The 18,999-nt window shown below is 50.7% G+C and overlaps 3 protein-coding genes across 3 annotated transcripts; 1 reads left to right on the forward strand and 2 right to left on the reverse strand.

The window, feature by feature from the left end:
- Nucleotides 1–4,907: 4,907 nt before the first annotated feature.
- LeuRS (Leucyl-tRNA synthetase) lies at nt 4,908–10,061 on the reverse strand. Its single transcript, XM_029112765.1, has 10 exons — nt 9,893–10,061; nt 9,163–9,406; nt 8,882–9,034; nt 8,607–8,761; nt 8,357–8,524; nt 8,106–8,248; nt 7,478–8,025; nt 7,166–7,370; nt 5,250–7,009; nt 4,908–5,135 (listed from the first exon to the last, which is right to left on the reverse strand). Exons 2-10 carry the CDS (start codon nt 9,397–9,399, stop codon nt 4,938–4,940), a joined length of 3,567 nt encoding a protein of 1,188 aa, XP_028968598.1. The 5' UTR covers nt 9,400–9,406; nt 9,893–10,061; the 3' UTR covers nt 4,908–4,937.
- A 95-nt stretch (nt 10,062–10,156) lies between these two features.
- On the forward strand, nt 10,157–14,499 carry LOC100905016 (PITH domain-containing protein 1). Its single transcript, XM_018641281.1, has 4 exons — nt 10,157–10,498; nt 13,673–13,899; nt 14,011–14,119; nt 14,286–14,499. Exons 1-4 carry the CDS (start codon nt 10,301–10,303, stop codon nt 14,412–14,414), a joined length of 663 nt encoding a protein of 220 aa, XP_018496797.1. The 5' UTR covers nt 10,157–10,300; the 3' UTR covers nt 14,415–14,499.
- LOC100905156 (MFS-type transporter SLC18B1) lies at nt 14,452–18,039 on the reverse strand. The gene is made up of 8 exons (XM_029112795.1): nt 17,783–18,039; nt 16,491–16,715; nt 16,145–16,213; nt 15,435–15,794; nt 15,241–15,365; nt 15,070–15,165; nt 14,776–14,947; nt 14,452–14,648 (listed from the first exon to the last, which is right to left on the reverse strand). Exons 1-8 carry the CDS (start codon nt 18,020–18,022, stop codon nt 14,562–14,564), a joined length of 1,374 nt encoding a protein of 457 aa, XP_028968628.1. The 5' UTR covers nt 18,023–18,039; the 3' UTR covers nt 14,452–14,561.
- Between the last annotated feature and the right edge of the window lie 960 nt (nt 18,040–18,999).

Consider the following 18,999-nt stretch of genomic DNA (forward strand, 5'->3'; position numbering starts at 1 on the left):
ACCACGACGAGCGATCCAGAGGCACGCGAATGGATCATCGCGGACTCATGATGGATAGCCGATTTCGTAATTGAGAGCCCGTATCCGCGGTTGGACAGATGATCTCCGATGGTCGCCTAGGAAGTCCACCGACAGAGCCAACCACTGGTGTGGTTGAGAAGGTTTCCCCGTGGATGACCATGTTCGATATCCTTGGAGCTCCGATGCTCCGGAAACAAAAAAATTGAGTCGACTCTTAATCGCTGACCACATCGCTAGCGAGGCGGGAAACCGGACGGTCAACTTCACGGGCTTGCCAGCGATAAAACTAAGAGGCGCAGAGCGGAATAATGGCTCGAATTGTGAGGATCTCGTCATAGACACAATGGACTAAGCGTGGTCGACCCGCAGGGAAACGGGGGACTCAAAATTGGCTGCTTAGATTTACTGTCCGGTCAACAGTCACTGACCAAGCTCGCTCGATTCAAGTCTCCTGACATTCACCGCTGTCCTCCGCTCAGAAAGTCCATCTGACGATGGGTTCCGCTGGAATTTCCAGAACGAGCACCAATGATTCCGTTATACGGAAAATAACTGAATATCGATCATTGCCTCCGAATGACTAACGCTCCAAGTCACAGCTGCGGAGCCACACCGGGGAGGATTCTGCGCGTGCGATCAGCTTCGTCGAGCCGTCTGAGGAAGGGATCGTTCAGGTGCTGTCGGAGTTTCCGGATCGTCCACTGCAGCCAGGTACTCGGGTCCGGCTGATCTCCCGGAGAGAAATCGAGACCGACTTCAAGGGATATCACATGCGATCAGGGATTGTTCTGGACGAGCAGAAAAGCGTTCCCTGAGGAGAATACGAGAATACGAGGCGGGGTGGGACCATTCGCTGATGCTTGACATTGAATGAAGCGCCGACTGATTTTCAGCAGCCCTCGATCGGTCAGACTTCCAACACATTCAAATAGACCAGCTGCCATTCATCTTGCTTCGAAATCAACATTCAAATGATTCCGCTCCTTCAGCTCTACAAAGAGCTCAAATGCAGAGCACGCTCGACGGCGAGACAAAATCGACAGCTCGGAGTAGAACGTGTTCTTGAATGAAGTAACGCCAGCTTATGCAAAGTCTATGCTCCGTTCCTTGCCGTCCGGCCAACCTACCCATACAAGCCGCTTCCGATGTCGAGAACATCGAAGGACTCCGGGAACCGTTGGGTAGACTCAGATAGTTGGCTTCAATGAATCTTATTTGCCGGCTCTCGGAGCGCGCGAGCACGTAGATGTATTTCCTCTCTTACAAGGATTCGAACGGATGAAAAATTCCATTCCCTCCGAACAAGGGCTCGCAGCGATCGTTTCAAAAGAAGCATCTAGCTCACTCAGATCATATTATAGTAAGGTTTCATGACAACGAACACGACCTTCAGGACTGGCCAGTGTGAATAATCACGGATATTGTTCTCGAATCAAAGCTGTCTATGGATGCTTGATCCTTAGCAAAGGCTTTTTAAGATTTCTCTTCAGCCCTCTCCGAGCTGCCGTTATAGAGATATGTCTATGCGCCCAATCAAGATAATTGGAGCAAGGCGGGCACAACACTTCTCGCACTTACCAATGCTTCAGACACTTTGTTGGCACTCATCGCTGCCGCCTGCACCTGTAAGTGAACAGTATCACTGTGAGCTCGTAACCATCGAGACGAAACTCGAATAACACCGGATTCTCATCCCGAGTCTCGTATTCAGTCTTCAGATAGAATCTTCAAAGAACTCTCGAAAGACGGCCCCTTGATCTCTCCGCCGATTCTTGAGCCCAGGTACAACCATGACTCCGATTATTCGATTTTCATTCAGACCGTAGAGGTCGGACGAGATCGGCGTTCCTGAATTTAAGTCGTGACAGATATATATGTAGCGTTGTCTTTGATCAATTGTTTCGAGATTGCCTGGGCGAGCGATACAGTTATGATTATGACCGTGACAAGTACTGGTCTCGTGATCGGATAGCAGCCCGATAGCGAGAGATCCTTTCATTCGCGGTTGGGTCGTTTCGTATGTCAGACTTTCGAGCAAAGACAAATTAGGTAGGAATGGCCATCCAGCTGCCGGAGTGAGCGTCTGACTGTCGAACTGACGTTCGTTGAATGGCGAACCGCACCTTCGGAAAACAGCATCGTTGTAGCGCTCAGAGAACCAATCATGAAACCAAGGTCGGAACCCGGGCAGAGAAATTCAGTCTCCACATCATCCGTACCGATGTATGTACACACAAGGTTGCAACCTCACAAATGGCTCTCTCGAGCACAACATAGAGATAGCCGTCCCGAATCTGATCAGCGGCCGCAAAGTCGAAATGTCCAACTCCCCCCCAGGAGACTTGACCACCAGGATCCCATCATTAGCTCAGGAGACGCAATCGTTCGGTTCTCGATCCTCTTGTCGCGACTAGCGCCCGTGTATTCTACACCGAATCGGAAAATCCAAGTGAGCGACATATCCCTCCCGCGGAATATCGCTGACCATGAGGGACCACATCGTAGGAGGAAAATGGACGATGCTTTTCCGTGTTCCATCGTCAATGAGATGCAGTGGAGGAGATAAGGGATCGGGACGGTTTCGCATTCATCGGAAGAAGCATGCCGCAGACCGCATGAAGTTTCAAGTTTATTCCAATCGAACTTGGACGAAACCGACGGAGCCTCCCACTGATGTCATCATTTGTGCTCATATAGAATTACATCCGAGATTCTTTTCCAAGCTCTGCGACGACGCCTGCATGAAAACTGCGCGGAATGCTGGAACATTCATTTCCGATAGAATTTTCTGTTTGGATGTTTTCCGCCAGAGCAAATATTTATGGAATGAAGATAGTGCGTCTAGTTGTCCTCAACGTAGAGACGTAGAGCAAGTCTAAGCGAGTTATTGTTTCAGTATCGGGGATCCGGAATAAAAAAAAGTCTCGCAAGCTGTTCGAGCTTCCACGAAATCATATGCACTGTCTCCCGGAACCAGTCTTCCTCCAGAGATCGATGTTCGCTGAGAATACCAATGACAGCAGTCATAGAGACTGGCTTAGGAGAGCAACGTCAAGTGTTCCGAGGATGGAGACATCCGGAGAGGTCATCGAAGGGGGTAAGCCGGATTCAAAGCAGGCTAGATTAAGGTTCGCAATTTATCATTGGATTCAAACTGGTCGAGAGCCAGCATCTCGTGGAACGCGTCATAGGGGGAGTAAATCCGAGCAAGACTATCGGATTCGCTCTTTCGCAGCTCTTCGTCTGGAAGACTCGACACCTTTTCGGGAACGCGATGTCGTGTCTGATTGAGACCTACATGATTTGCACTCGGAAGACACGGCCATCGTAGTCGAGGCAGATCAACAATGTGCAGACACTGCATCGAATCTCGACTCAAAACGAGATTTCGACTCCTACTTGTCGCTCTGATGATCGTCGACTCTAGTGCCCAGAGCGATGGATCAGAGTCTTCGCGGGTCACTTCAATCTTCGTTCTCTAACCATGTAACCGAGTGTCACTTCGCGAAAGCGTCACCAGCGATCAGCCCATGCTGTGGAAGTCACTTGCAGGTGTCCAGCTACTCACTTGGCAGTCACATCAATCCAGTAATTGTTGACAATCGTGTCGCTCCCGGGTTCTACGCACATCTTAATGCACACTCATAATGGGAGCCGAGATCCACACATTTCTCATATCACACTACAATCGAACAAGTCAGATATGCAGCTCACTGCCTCTCTGCGAACGAGCCAGCCAACTAGCGGGCAGACAAGCGAGCGAGCGACCTATCGACCGAAGAACCTGAACTTCAACGGACACTATACTCCGAAGCTGAGACTCCAAGTTATTTTCAACTCCACAGATCGAATGCGGCGATTCGAGAGTTCGAGCCGATTAGCTACACCCGCAACAACAGCGACGACACTTGTTGCTTCACTCATTCAAATAGGGCTCTCGCTCGCTCGCACTGTGTGTCTGTTGGTCTGCCTCCCTGGCAGTGTGTGTTTCTGTGGTGGTAGTAGTCTATGCAGCGGCGGCGGCGGCAGCAGCAGTAGCAACACCAACGGCGGTGGCAGTGGTGGTTGCGGCAGCGGTGGTGGCGGCGGCAGTTGTCGTCGTCGTCCACCCCATTCCTCTCGCAGCTCCAAAGCTTGGAGAATGGGCGCCACTTGACGCGAAACTCAACCTCTAAGCTCCATGATATCACGGCGAGCTAATTTTTCCGGTAGACCGAGTGATTGAGGCGGCAAAGGGATATCTTGACGGGGGGATCATAGGTATTAACACAATAGGCGTTAAAAACTTACAGAAATGGATTCTGTTAACGAGAGAGCTCAATGATGACGATGATCTTTGCTAAGACCGTGGGAGATTCCGGGCGGCCTCCTTATCCCCTACAAGCCATGGGACTCCATGGCTCAGAAGGGCCGGGTTCCGAAGCACGGTCGAACAAGACAACCGAGCCCCGATCACGGCTTCGAACATCGTCTCCTGCGTATTCCTCTGCCTCGCTGCGTGATGCACCAAGGCCAAATAATTGGAAGTCACCTCCACTCGGACGCGACTCACGGCGGACTTTCGATCTAGCCCGATCGCAGAGGAGGAGGCACTCCCGACCAAGCGAATGTGCGAAGAGGTGCAACAGCGAAGTGCGTAAACGAGCCTCACGGTGAGGACCAAACCATGACGGGGGTCGGACATTCACTGATTCCCTGAGCTGATTGCACAGAGATACCCAGGAGGACCGGTTGCTCGACTAATTGTTGGCATGGACTCGAAAACGGTGAAGGCCCTCAATAATACAACGAGCATCTCGGATTTTGATCGCCTCAACCTGTGCCCTCCGCCCTATACCTTCAGAGCCCTAGGGAAATTCTCCCTCATTCCAGTAATGCACCGTGAGTCACTGAGAGAGAAAATCGCGCGCGATTCTTTATTCCTCAACCATGTACAGAATTCGCCCCCCAAGATCGAACGTCCTCCCGTTATCCGTGACGGTGATATTCTCGTTATCGACGTCCACGGTCAACGATGCACTCTCGGGAATCAGGGTTTTTCCGTCGAGTAACTTACCGAGGACAGGAATTCTTCTCGGTCCCATGAGCGGATCATCGAAGCGATACAAATTTATCTGGAGAACGATTGAGATGCCTTTCAGAGTAATGTTCCAGTTGTGATCATTCGTTTCTCGATCGTTATTGTATCCAAATTACACACCATCATGAGTTTTGCGGAGCTTACTCACCTTGTGACCCTCTTTGATCAGGCGACTTGTTTTCCGAATTTTATCTTCGAGGCTCGTGATAGTATCACCGGCAACTAGAGGGATGCTCACCCCGAAGAGCCCGTTGTGCGCTTGGGGGCAGACGGCTTTCAGAGTGACGAAGCTAGCCGGCTGGAACACAATATGAGGAGCACCCGGACAGCACTCTTCTTTGATTTTCTCGTCAGCCCCGTCGTTGTATCTAATGGTCAGCCCCACGACGTCCAATGTGTTGGAGAGGTACGCGGAGTTCTCCGTGAGGATGTCGATTTCGTTGAAATCAACACTCTGCTTCAGCGCTTGAGCTCCCAGCTTGTCGACCTTCTCTCGCATCATTTGGGCGAAGGGCATAACTTTCTTCATGTATTTCTTCAACTCGGGTTTGTTGGTGAGGTTTTCAGAAATGACTTTATTCGTAGGGAGGCCTCGGTGTCGTTGGTGGAGGTCGCTCATCGTTGAGAGGATTATGCTCTGCCACTGGGGATAGCTCCTAGCGACATAGATTGTAGCCACTAGAAGCTTCGGCAAATTGGCGGTGTTCGGGGGTTGCCGATTTTTCTTGTCGCTTTTCGAGAGACTCGCTATGTAGGTTTTCAGCCTAACTCGGAACTCATGGCTGGTGTCTCGGAGGTACTCCAATGACTTCAAGAGGGTCTCGTCAACTTGTTCGGTCCTCGGCCAAGTCGCGCGCATGATGCTCTCTTTCTTACCCAGGAGCATCATCCAGACATAGTCCGCTACGTGAGGACATATGGGGGATAGAACGATCAGCTGAGTCTCGATGAACTTCATCACCAGGTCTCTGTGCATACCGTTCAGTAAGCAAAGCTCGCGATAATCGTCCCGAGCGGCTTGGAATTCGAAGAATCCACTTTTGAGAGCTTCTTTGAACAAAAAGGTTTCGTAGCTCTTGGCACTCTCCGTGACGAGGAAATTCATGCGATTGTCGAATGCCTTGTCGGCGAACGTGTTCCGAGGGCCCGTTCTCAGCTCGTCTTTCGTTTTCAACATTTCTTTGACCCATTCGACGAACGTGAACAAACGGAGGATTCCCGCGTCCGCGGTGCTTTCGACGAAGTTGGCGTCCTCGATACTGTCGCCGGCGTCCGCGAGAGTGAATCGCGTCCCGTCCGCACTGAACTTCTCGATAGATTCCATGAGTGTCATGAAGTTCCCCGTGGACTTCGACATCTTCTCGCTATTCAGGAGCAAGAGTCCATTCGCTCGGATACCTCGGATCCACTTGTCGGGTTCTTCGTCCCACATCGCCGTATGGTTGAACATGGCGTAGGTCAGATGGTTCGGGACGAGATCCTTCCCCGACACTCGGACGTCCAAAGGATACCAATATTCGAACTCCTGCTTGAGCTTCTCCAGGGATCTCTTCGGAATTTTTGTCGATTTCGGGAAGGGCGCCTTCTTGAAGAATATATAATCCCAAACCTCCAACGTCATGTCACTGGCCTTGATGCCCAGCGGGCTTTTCCCTTGTCGACCTGTCATATCGCCTCCTTGGAGCAGATGACACACCGTATAATAAGCCATGTAGATCGTCGAGTCCGATAAGGATTCGATGAGCCAGCTCTCGTCCCAGGGAAGATTCGTTCCCAGGCCATATGTTCGGGAACATGCGTGTTCCTGCAGCCAATCGAACGAGGCCTCGAAATTCTTGCGAACTTCGTCGGAGAAGCATTCCGCCATTGCGAGGTTCTTCTTCGCTAGTTCCTTCCACGACTTGTCGCCTGAAATCGGGAGTCTCCGTCCATAAGTAATAATTCCCCTTCGATGAGACAGCAAATAAGAATAGCTTATGCTCGGAACGAATCATGCGAGTGATGGAAATCCCGAGCTGGCCGCGAGTCCCTCCGACTGACTTCGGATGGGGAGCTTCCGCTTACCGTAGTCCAAATACCATTGATCACAGAGCGCCACGACGCACTCCTCGCCGGATCGCGCAACAACTTTCTTCTCGGGCTCCTTATAGTTCACAGCCTGCTTGCTGTCGACAAGGAAGGCCTGGATATCTTTCTTCACGTCCTGGATCTTGCTGCCTTTATGATCCCCGACCAAGAGAACTCCATCGTAAAATCCTTTGAGGTAAACCTACGGGAAACATACTTCCCCTTAATTCCCCCGATAAACCTTCGTGATCCTCCTCCGGACGGGGGGTTATTCCCTCAGACTATTTTCCATAAGGAGACACTGCTCACCATCGCCTTGGCTTCTTCGAGTTTTTCACGGTCGTTTTGACTCTGGATTTTCAAATCCTCGCAAGCCTTGACTGCCGAAAGATTTCCGAAGCCTGGCACTTCGATGATGGGGATCGGTTCGAAAGGAAGGACCATCTCGTCTCTGATACCGTATTTCTCTCTCAGAGGCGCCTTGTTTTTGAGATCTCTCAAAGCGGCGAAATCGTCCGGCGAATCGCTCGGGACGCTGGTGACGACACCCGTTCCCTTATCGTCTTTGATGGTGAGCATGGGCAAGGTGTAGATTGTTTTGTACGACGTGAGAGGAGCCGTTAGGGCGACACCCATCAGATCGGTGCCTCTAATTTTCAACAAGACGTCAACCTGACCGTTGAGTTTGCAGAAGCCTTGGTAGCTCATATTGTGAGCGGCACGATGTGTCGAGACGAAAACTTCGCCGTTCTGTAGTTCATGAGCTACATACTCAATTTCGGGTGAGATCCAGCAATTAGTTTGTCCATACATCGTTTCGGGCCTGAGAGTGGCAGCAACGAGGAACACGTCACGTCCTTGAACGGAGAACTTCTCAGAATAGGTTACACGGAGATTGGAAGGCACAGATGGTTTTCGATGGAAGCCGGTGACCTACCCTCGAGCTTCTTCAATGATTTCGGATATGGCTTCTGGACTTTCATTTTCACGAGGGTGTACTCCTGAGGTCCGACACCTTCACCACTTTGACGATCATGGTCCATGCACGGTTGATTTGTCTTCGGCGAAAATATGGTGTACCTGGTGCGGATAACATGGTGGTTCCTTCAGCAGCTCAGGAGGCAACGAATTCAAGTCTAAGAGAGGTATGATTGAGCGAGATCCGCATTGCCAGTCTACTTTCCGCACCTTTTTCCGAACTTGATTCGATTCTTCTCCTTCAGTCTGATGAATTGCCATCGGACGAACGAGTCGTAGTACGGGTTGGCATCGGTCGTGATCATTGATCGCCTCCAATCCACACGGAGCCCCAATCTCCTGAGATCGCTCTGAACCGCCGGAGGGAAATAACCGAGCCTGTCAAGGAAGAATTCCTTTCCATAAGGTGTCCAAATTTGCTCATTCCAACGCGCTCCATCTTCCGAAGAAGAACTCTTACCAGTGTTTGGCGTCCGCGAACTTCGCGATTTCTTCGTCTGGTACTCCGATGCTCTGCATTATCTGCCATTGATACTTTGCCGTGCCAGCCTTGGCTACGGCCTTACTCTTCTTACCTTTCGCCTTCGACTTGAGCTGGTCCTCGATGGACTTAACCTGAACAATGAGGATCGATCTACATTTCAATTGCTTTCGATAGTTTAAGACCCGTGGCTCATTCGCCAAGCATGGGATGCTTCGGAAATATTTGATGCTCCTCCTGGACGAGGCGCTCACTTGCGGGGCGTCTCCTAGAGCTGCGTCTTCGTCGACCTCAGGGAAATCCGGTGGGTTCCCGAACATTTCGATTTCTCGGGCCAACTTGTCGGCACATGCCTTGATTGGCATGCCTGTGCAATGGAATCCGAACGGATACAGACACTTCTTCCCCTGAGATTGGAACAGATATGGATCGTAGAAGGCGTCGGAATGAATGGGGTGCATGATTAAGGGGAGGAACCCTTTGAAATGGAGGAATGTGCGCCCCTAATCCAGGCAATATCTTAATTGCTCCTCACCTTGAGTCTTTGATAACCGACGGCAAACTCGCATTTACCGAGGGTGAAAGTGTGCCCGAGGTGAAGTCTGCCATTCGCATACGGGTAGGGAAACGTGACGAAGAACTTGGGCGGCTTCGGATCCTTGGGACCCGGGGCATCTTCTTCGAAAATCTTCTGTTCTTCCCAAATCTTCTGAACCTCGAGTTCCATCCGTTGCAGCTCCCGCACCTTGAAGGTGCCTTTACGCTCCGCCATTTTCCCTCTGGAACAAGTTCCTGGTCTTTTAGATGAATATCGACGCGATCTACTGATCCATATTCGTGGAATGTGAGAGACTGTCTTGCTGTCAACAGCTTAGGATGGGGTTCCGGGCTCCAGTCTACACGGGAGCGAGAGGATTTCGACAAACTCCATTCGAGTTCTGAGACCGCGGAGAGCCTATCGATTCTCACTCACTCAGTCAATCGAATATCATCACCAGGAGCCGGTTTTCCGAATTTCTGCTGTCATCAGAATATTACGTTTTTTCGCTCCTTCGAGGTCCGAACAATCAGAAACTGCGAAGTGCTACCGGAACTTCGATTCACGCAGAGCTCCCGATATCTAGACTTCGTCTCCGAGAAAACGAGTTATCTCGTGCTCCAGCTGTTGCTCATCTGGTTCCACGTGGGAACATACTCGGTGTGTCTCTCAGGGCGAATGCGCGCGAGAGTCCATCCATAGTACCGGATCGACTGTCGTCGCTCACCTGGACGTGGGATTCTCAGGAGTTTCCCGAACGATGTCTCGCAGCGTTCTAGACACCCGTTTGACACGGAGTTGGTAAGCCGCCGCACGCAAAAGAATTAAGGTCCGAGCAGCTGCTGCGAGCGCACCACACAAGACAGTCGGGTGGTGCTGGCCGCACCGTGTAGCAGAAGCACAGCCGGCTACCGCCACAGCAGTAGCCACCAGTCGTCGTCGTCCCGCCGCCGCCAGCGTATGTACCTATAATAATATGATGACAGCGCCCTCACCAAACACGTCGTCTTCGATTGTGTTTCTCAACTAGTCATCTTCCTCCAGCACTCTAGTCTATGGTATTCCTCGACTGCAAAATTCGAATTGTCCAGGTTTCGGACTTGAGCGAATCACAGATCGCGGCGTGCAGGTAGAGATGTCGGACGGAGGACATTGTGCTCACCAGCACCACGATCACGGAGGAGACGATGCCCACGTCGGCCCAGAACTCGGCGTTCAGTACACTTTGTATACGAAAATCGATCTTGACAATGTTCAGTGCTTGAACGAGGCCGCGGAGGGCAGCGGTAAGACGGTGTTCAAACCGTGGGATGAGAGACTTGATTTCAGCAGAGTAAGTAAGCTCAAGAAGAGAGTCAAAATTTTTTTTTCTGATGAGTGATCGGAGTTTTGAGACGAGTATAGTCGACAGACTTCCTTCAGCCCCAACTCTTCATACTCTACTGCTTTTCCACCGATCTCAACCATGCCCCCGGCCGAGAGTTCGCATGAGGAACCAGCGATCATCGGCGATCCGCTGGTTTGTTGTGGTTTGAGAAAACTGTTTTGCGGCCGAATCGCTTGGAAATGCTTCCATTCGTGTTGTGCAGTAGATCTCTCCGGACATGAGGCTCAGTGGATCAGATGATTTGGAACGGAGGAAATCTTGCCCCGTATTCCCCAACTCCGATCTCTGAAATGCGAGGGATCGATCCTACGCCTCGGAGACCTAGTGATCCATGAACGATTTCGACCACTGCCGGAATGTTTAGCACGATACTCGGCTTCTCTCGCAGGCCGAGCTGGCTCGCGCGAACTCTGCACCACCGAGCCGGTGTTTGGAAGTCAGATCTCACGAGCGATGTGAAGCACGATGTGGAAAGCTACTGGAAAGATAAAGTCAACGATATCTCAAGACCCGGCGGGGATGATGCTTATGTGCTTGCCATGTTTCCGTATCCGTCAGGAAATCTACATCTGGGACACATACGAGTGTACACCATCGGAGACGTTCTGGCAAGATACCTCAGCATGCGGGGTAAGAATGTGCTCTTCCCCATCGGATGGGACAGTTTTGGTCTCCCAGCTGAGAATGCTGCAATAGAGAGGGGGGAAAACCCGAGGACCTGGACGGAAAATAACATCAGTAGCATGAAGAGACAACTCAAAGATTTCAATTTCTGCTTCGATTGGAATCGCGAGATTTCCACCTGTGACCCGTCTTACTATAAATGGACGCAATACTTGTTCGTGAAGTTATTCGAGAAAGGACTAGTCTACCGGAAGGAAGCCGTCGTGAACTGGGATCCCGTTGACAAAACGACGGTAGCCGACGAGCAAGTTGACGCTCGAGGCAGAAGTTGGCGTTCAGGTGCCGTAGTGCAGAAGAAACTCCTGAATCAGTGGTTCATCAAAGCGACCGAGTATACGGAGGATTTGTACCGCGGTCTCGATAATCTCGAAGGTTGGGATGAGATCAGCGGCAGGCAAAAGGGCTGGATAGGCGATGTGAATGAGGGCGTTTCGTTCAGATTCGAGTTGAGATCCCAGACTCCTCTGAGAGAAATCGAGGTTTGGACCGATCGAGCCGAATGGCTCTGCGGAGCTGCTTTCATACTCCTGTCGCAAGACCATGAGCTCGCTGAAAGTCTCAAAACACAGGAGGCTGAAGCCGTGAACCCAGTGAATGGGAAGCCTCTGCGAATTTTCGTCGACGATGAATCGTTCCCCATCCCGAAGTCTACTCGGAGCTTCTTGGGCATCCCTTGCGGTTCCGAAGGTGAAGCAGAGTTCGCAAGAAATAAAGGAATCGAATTTCATACAGTATCAAGCGGGGACGTCGTCGTAAATTCCGGCGAATTCAATGGACCCAAGGGAGACGCGCGCGAGAAAATCCTTGAGTACGCGAGAATGAAGGGTTTCGGCGGTCATAAATGCAGCCGAACCCTCCGAGACTGGTTGATATCCCGCCAAAGGTACTGGGGTACTCCGATACCCGTCATACATTGCCCCGCTTGCGGACCACAGGCCGTGCCTGAAGAGGACCTTCCGGTCAGGTTGCCCGAGCTGGCTCAAGGAGTAAAACTCTCGGAAGCCTCCGAATGGCTCTGTGCCGATTGCCCGAAATGCGGCTGCCCAGCGAAAAGAGACGCAGACACGATGGACACTTTCGTTGACAGCTCTTGGTACTACATGCGGTACCTCGATCCGAAGAATAGCGAATGCATCGCAGACGGCTCGATCGTTAAGAAAATGCTGCCGGTGGATTTCTACATTGGTGGAGCAGAACACGCCGTCATGCATTTGTACTACGCGCGATTCATGGCCTACTTCATGCACAAAGAGCTCGGACTCGGCAACGAAAAATTCGTGGAGCCATTCAAGAAGATGATCGTTCAAGGCATGGTTCTGAACGAGACCTTCAGCGTGAGATCCACCGGAAAGTTCCTGCCGAAGAACGAAGTTGATCTGAGTGATCCGAAGAATCCGAAACAGATCGCCACAGGAGAAGATGTCGAAGTGAGATGGGACAAAATGTCCAAATCGAAACACAACGGGATCGTCCCGCAAGATCTGACGGCTCAGCATGGCATCGACACTACTCGCTTGTTCATACTCGCGGGGTTCGGACCGACGGCTCCCTACAAATGGCCGAGTCCGATGTTCGATGGCATAGTCGGGTGGCAGAGTAAACTGTGGATGACCGTCGACACTTTCCGGAAATCGAGGGACATGACTCCTGAGCGTATCGATGAGAAACACGAGGAAGTGATCAGGGACGCCCGCAACAGCTTCGTTCATAAGCTGAACTTCTATATGGATTACGGACAGCAATACCACCTCGTTCTGAGGTCGATGCAAACATTCACCAAAGCGCTCCGCAGTGGCGTCCACGGACCAGATTTCTATTTTGGACCTCAGCATGAACGTGCCATGGGCGATCTACTTATCGCATTAGCACCCTTCTGTCCGCACTTCGCGTCTGAGCTCTGGACAGGGTTTCTCGAAAAAGTCAGATACATTGGATTCGACAAGAAAGGAGTAATGGAACAGAAATGGCCGACACTCGATGAGGATTTCCCCCTTAAGATCGCGGTCTCCGTTCAGAACGAGTTCATCTTGCTGAAGAGCATTTCTCAGGATGTGTTCAAAGATCTCACGGCCGAAGGAGCGATTGAGCTGGTTCGGGACCAGCTGCCGGATGGCCTGAAAAGCAAGAAGCCCACTTTTCTGAAAAACCCCCTCCATCAAGCAATCCTCGAATATCCAAGCTATCCGGGCTTCAAGCCGAAATCGGGCAAAGAAAAGGCGAAAGGGCGGGCTGCGTGATCCGTATTTTCTCACGGATATTCTGTCACGAATTATCAAAATCTATCTATATGAATTCGTACTCGATTTGTAATAAAAATAAGTTTCTGCATCGATCCTGTCGTTCATAATAATCATCAATCGCTCTTCGTATGCTCCTTGGTCGATCCGAGAGCTAAGTCTGACAGTGGCCGGTCTCATGAGGATCTTGTTCTTGCAGGTGGTCGAATCGGATTGCGACGAGGAGCTCCTATTTTCTATACCTTTCACCGGAAACGTGAAGCTCAAAGGCATCATAATTGTGGGAGGAGAAGGTGACACCCATCCGTCAGCATTGAGAATGTACAAAAATCGACCAAATATGTCTTTCGACGATGTGACAGTCGAACCAGACCAAGAGTTCGAGTTGAACAAGGACCTCGATGGAACGCTCGAGTACCCAACGAAGTACGACTTCCTTGATGAACACTCCGGTTCCTGACCCCTTATCGTAGGAGAACATCTGTCACTACTCTAGATATCGAGGAGAAACCGATCAAACTTTATTCCTCCTTCCAGAGTCGTCAAATTCGCTAGTGTTCATCATTTGACGCTGCACTTCCCGAAAAGCTTCGGAGCTGAAAACACGAAAATCGTGTACATCGGACTCAAGGGCGAATTCACAGAGGTGCGACTCGATAGAAATCCTGCAATAGCCTCCCGGAATTCATGAACTCTGATCGAGACATACGGGTGTCCATCTCGCCGTCAGCGATTCCTCGATATGCGTGGGGATTCTCTGATCGCACGGGAGGGAATCAGATGCATAAAGTTCGATGTTTCCAATTTTCCAGGCACATCGACAGGAAATCGCTATTTGTAATTACGAGCTGGCTCCAAATCCGGCGGACCACAAGATAGACCAGCAATGCTCAACAAAAAACTACGAGACTCTACAAAACAATAACAATCTCGGTTTCTGAAGAAAAAAGTTCCGGAAACGAAACTCGAGGAAGTCTGATGCATATATTTATGGAATGTTAAATGAATCAAGTGAACCTAACTTTATATGGTGGTGTCTTATGTACATGTATACAGTCATGATTGAGAAATCTTCTCTTTGAATATGGTTAGCCTCTTGAGATTGCGGGATCTGGAGAGCTCTGTGCGACTTTACGAACGTGATCTCGAATCACTAAGGGATACATGGGGAGCATCTGAAACACAGATAACGCATCCTTAATGGACATTCTTGATGCTCTCATCGTCTCGAAGGAATATTACGAGTTTGAATCACCTATCTACGGGACAGCGAGGTCAGATATCGACAAATGCACCGCTCACCGGAATCACGACAAGCGAGAAGACGAAGAGACTGGCAAACCGGTACCCGACCGTATCGAACAGAACTCCTCCCAGGATCGGACCCATGAATGCTCCGAAGAAGAAGCCTGTGGAAAACAGGCATGCTACGAGAGCATATGTCGCGGGATTCGGAGCATACTTCATGCGGGCTCTGGAAAGACACACTTTTCATCGCGAATTCTCGTCGCTATGCTCCCAAACTCGATATATAAATTGAGTGAGGAAGTATGGTCAAGATACAGCTGGCATTCTTCTTCGGCGGACTTAACTCACATGACGTATTTCAGAGCGTGAACATAGCTGAGGTTGTAGATGGCCCCATTACCGATCCCCATGAGGACTTGGCCGAGAATTATGAGCCATGGCGAGCTTGAACGAGAGCGAGAATCTAAATCGAAGTCCCCCGGGGATTACAAAGTACTCCTCGCGCATCTCTGTACTCACGATTCAATCGGGAAGAAAGGCAGAGGGCCAAGGAGCGAGATTCCGGAACAAAAAATTACTCCCCCAATCAGAACCAGGATCCTGCAGTCCTCCTGAAATGATCGGTGTGAGGTTCGGGAGAGCTCCTCACCAAAATCTATCCTAGAATCGAACGCATCTCGGATAATCCGCCGCAGCGGTCTCGGAACATTTACCAATCGTTCCGAGATGAGTCCATTGATGAAGCTTGAAGTGCCGTACACTATCCCGTACGTGAGGAAGATCAGAGAGCTCATGGATATGGAAAGATCGAATCGCTCGATCCACAGGGCCAGCGTAGAAGTGTTGAATCCTATTATTAGGCAGCAAACTATCACAGCGATAAGATCGAGCACGATTCGGTGGTCTTTCAGAAGGGTTCTGATTTTCAATTTCGGCGGCTGCTTCTCTTCGTCGAGTGCGTCGTCAAAAGTTATTCCCGTCTTCCCTTCATCCGGAAGCAGGATCAAAGTCAGGGCAGCGAAAAGCAGACTGCTTGTTCCGAACACCAGGAAGGGTAGACGATAGCCCCCAATCTGGAATGAAACGTTCTATTGGGAAACGCTCTCGCTTCGATAATCACTCGATACTATGTACATAAATCTTGTCGGCAGATGATGCCGATGGATGTCAGAAAGGCGACTCGAGGCGAAAAGTTCTCGTGAGCCGACGTCGGGGGAAGAAGCTATGCATTCCCATGATAAAAGCATGGAGCAGGAACTAATCATCGGCAAAGTACTCGACAATGCGTCCATGACATCGTTTGTCAATGGTTTAAGAGCCGCGATAAACTCTTGCTACTACAATACCACAGAGAGCCGACAACCATCGATGGGAACATCATCTGCAACAACAATCGGGATATCAGCTTAGGAAAATCACTCACGCTATAGAGCAGACCGCCCACCGCGGGTCCAATCATGATTCCAAATCCGAAAACTGTCTCTATCAGCGGCTGAAATGTGTGGACAGATACTTTGAGTCATCTCGGATCATTTCATTCATTGTTCAATCATCGCGGACTGTTATCGTAGCACAACGCGGAGCGAGAGAGACCATCCCACGTAATCGGGAAACCTCGTCAAACGTCTCCGGAGATTTTGAACGTAACAAAACTTTAAGAAAATAGAAAATCCCAACGAAAAGTCTTCGAGCTCTATCCGCTCGAAATGTTCCAATCCTGAGTTTCCGTAGTCCTGAGCTAGGATACTCTTCTCAGAATGATCGCTTACCACCATGATCTGTAATTTGTCCGGGAACTGAGCGGATATCAGAGTGTAGTACGATGTGAGACACATAGAGAATCCGATGGCTTCGACAAAACGGATCACTAGGGATGCAACGAAAAAAAGCATCGAGGACTCAATCGCCGACAGGAAGGCCATCAGGGTGAGGAACAGGCCATCTAAGGCGAGGCCGAGCAACATGACGGACTTGACAGTAATTCCGGAGGAAAGCTGCAAAGAGGAACGAGCCTTTATTTTCGCCGTCGAGAAAATCCCTCTAGTCCAAATCCATTCTTCCCCCTCAAAGTTAATTTTATTCCACGGATTCGGTGAGCCCCGGATGAAGTGAGTCAATTAGTGCTTCCTGAAAGCCTGTTAGAAAACGTCAGTCAAACTGTCGCAACTCGCAGGTTTCGAGTGGGGAAGGCTGCATGATATGTCGCAGCGCCTCTTGTCCAAGCCGCACCCCCGACGGGATTTCGGAAAGCAGCCGCGAGTCGATCGAGAGCGGAGGCAGTCCGAACTTTTGATATCCTCCGAAGCGAACAGGATTCGATTGAAGACAGGCCGAATAGAAAATCGCACGCCATTGGCGGTACAGTGGCAATCGAGTAGCGCCTTCGAGGCGAAGTCAAGGTCTCGCGGCTCCAGATGGGCGGAGTCAGCGCTCCAATCAAGCGTGAGAAACTCTAAGGATGTTTCATAGATTCACGATTCGAATGGACGGAATAGGTTCCGGAAGCTCCGCCGATAACGATGTTGTGATACCGCACGAACGAGAAACACCTGCCGCTTTCGCGGAAGACCATGCTTTTCCAGGGCGAATTGTTGAATCAGACGCAGCCGAGAGACCGTTGCTGTGTGTTCTTCTCTACGTGTCCCGGAATCAATACCTCGATACTCAATGTGATGGTCTTCCTCGTGGTTGTCAACATTCTCTGTGCGACAATTTACATTATTCTGATATCTTTACCCCGCTAATCGATAACTGCTGAAATAAATGATGGTCCCTCTTCAATTCCACCGGATGGTCTTCGGAACAGTGCATCCGGATCCTTTTTGAATCCATGATCTCATGACGAGGGGAGAGGGTTCGCTCGAGTCAAGGCCGTTCTATCATGGGAGCTCATCGAGTGCTTCATCTCTTTCGGTCACATCTTCAAAAACTTATCATCAGAACGCGCGAGGTCTCGTTCGATGTACGACGTGTGCAAGCGTTGAAACAACTCGAGTATCAGGCACCCCATCGATCCGGGAAGGGGGTAGGGGGTATCCGCAGGCTCCTCAAGAGAACTCACCATTCTACCGATGAAGGGGCTGCTGATGAATCCCACAAATGCATAAACCGAGAACACGATCCCGATCTGAGTCGCATCGTTGCCCTTACTCCTCGCAACGCTTGGGTAGAAAGGAGCCAACACTGAATACGATGCGGTCTGCACCATACAACCGAGCACAGTCAGAGTCACCGTCGTGATGCGGCCACCGGTCCAGTAGACGATGTCTGGTTTCACCGAAAATTCCAAACTAGGACGCATCGCTGGAGTTAGCGACTCAGATTGTTGAGTCCGCTTGAAAAGAATAAAAGGGATCGCGAGCCAGCCCGTCTGAAGAGTCCACAGTGACGAAGAAAGAGTTGCGTGCTTCTCTCTGAGAGAGGGATGGAATAGGTAGCGCAAGAATGGAGTACAAGAACAGGAAGAGTCAACGCTAGTTTTGCCCCCGTCAAGATGAGACGACAGCGAAGAGCTTAGACTGGCGATCCCGAAGGTGCTCCAAAGAAGGCCCCGGGGAGCCTAAAGCACTGTGCAGCGCGCTCGAATATTTAGCTCCTACCACACGCGGCAGAGAGGGCGCGCTCCATCGTTAACGGCACTGGGGAGAGGCTTGTCAACGCCAAGAATGTCTGGGGACCGAAGTTCGTCCTGTCCCGCGCCGAAGCCAGTGATTGAGCGAAGATCCCGAGAATCCGAAAGCCGTCTGTCCCGATCGGATTGATTCCTACGATCGCTCGAGCTCGGATCGGAGTTCTCATTCTCATTAATCACCCAACAAGCAACAATAATGCGTAGACGGTCGGGAACGCGCCTCAGAATCGTGAAGTCCGTCATGTCCAGTCATGAGAGAATGGCAACTCAGCAGAGCCATTGAGGAGAAAGAATGAGAAATGATTTCATTCAGATGGTTCAGCTTGAAATTAAACACGTGTGACTTGATGACTACAATTTTCTCTTGAAAAGCTAAAGGTGAATTCGAGGATGATCCGCAGTCCGGAATTTTCTGCGAGAGTCACCGAATCCCGGGGAGCCTCGAGTGCGGGAGCTCCCCGAGACACTGCAGTGTAGCAACGGGATTGCACTCACCGCGATGGTCAGCTTCTTCGGCATCGGGAACTCCTTACGACGGGATCTCTCCGGAGCCGGGGGTCATCCCTCGCAAACCTCCGCCTTTTCAGACGGTGAAGGCACTTCCAGCTGAAGGTCCTGCTAGATCTTCGACTCGGTTCCTCTCAGAT

Source organism: Galendromus occidentalis, unplaced genomic scaffold (genome assembly GCF_000255335.2).
Source record: "Galendromus occidentalis unplaced genomic scaffold, Mocc_1.1 scf7180000077527, whole genome shotgun sequence".
In the NCBI taxonomy this organism is placed as follows: Eukaryota; Metazoa; Arthropoda; class Arachnida; order Mesostigmata; family Phytoseiidae; genus Galendromus; species Galendromus occidentalis.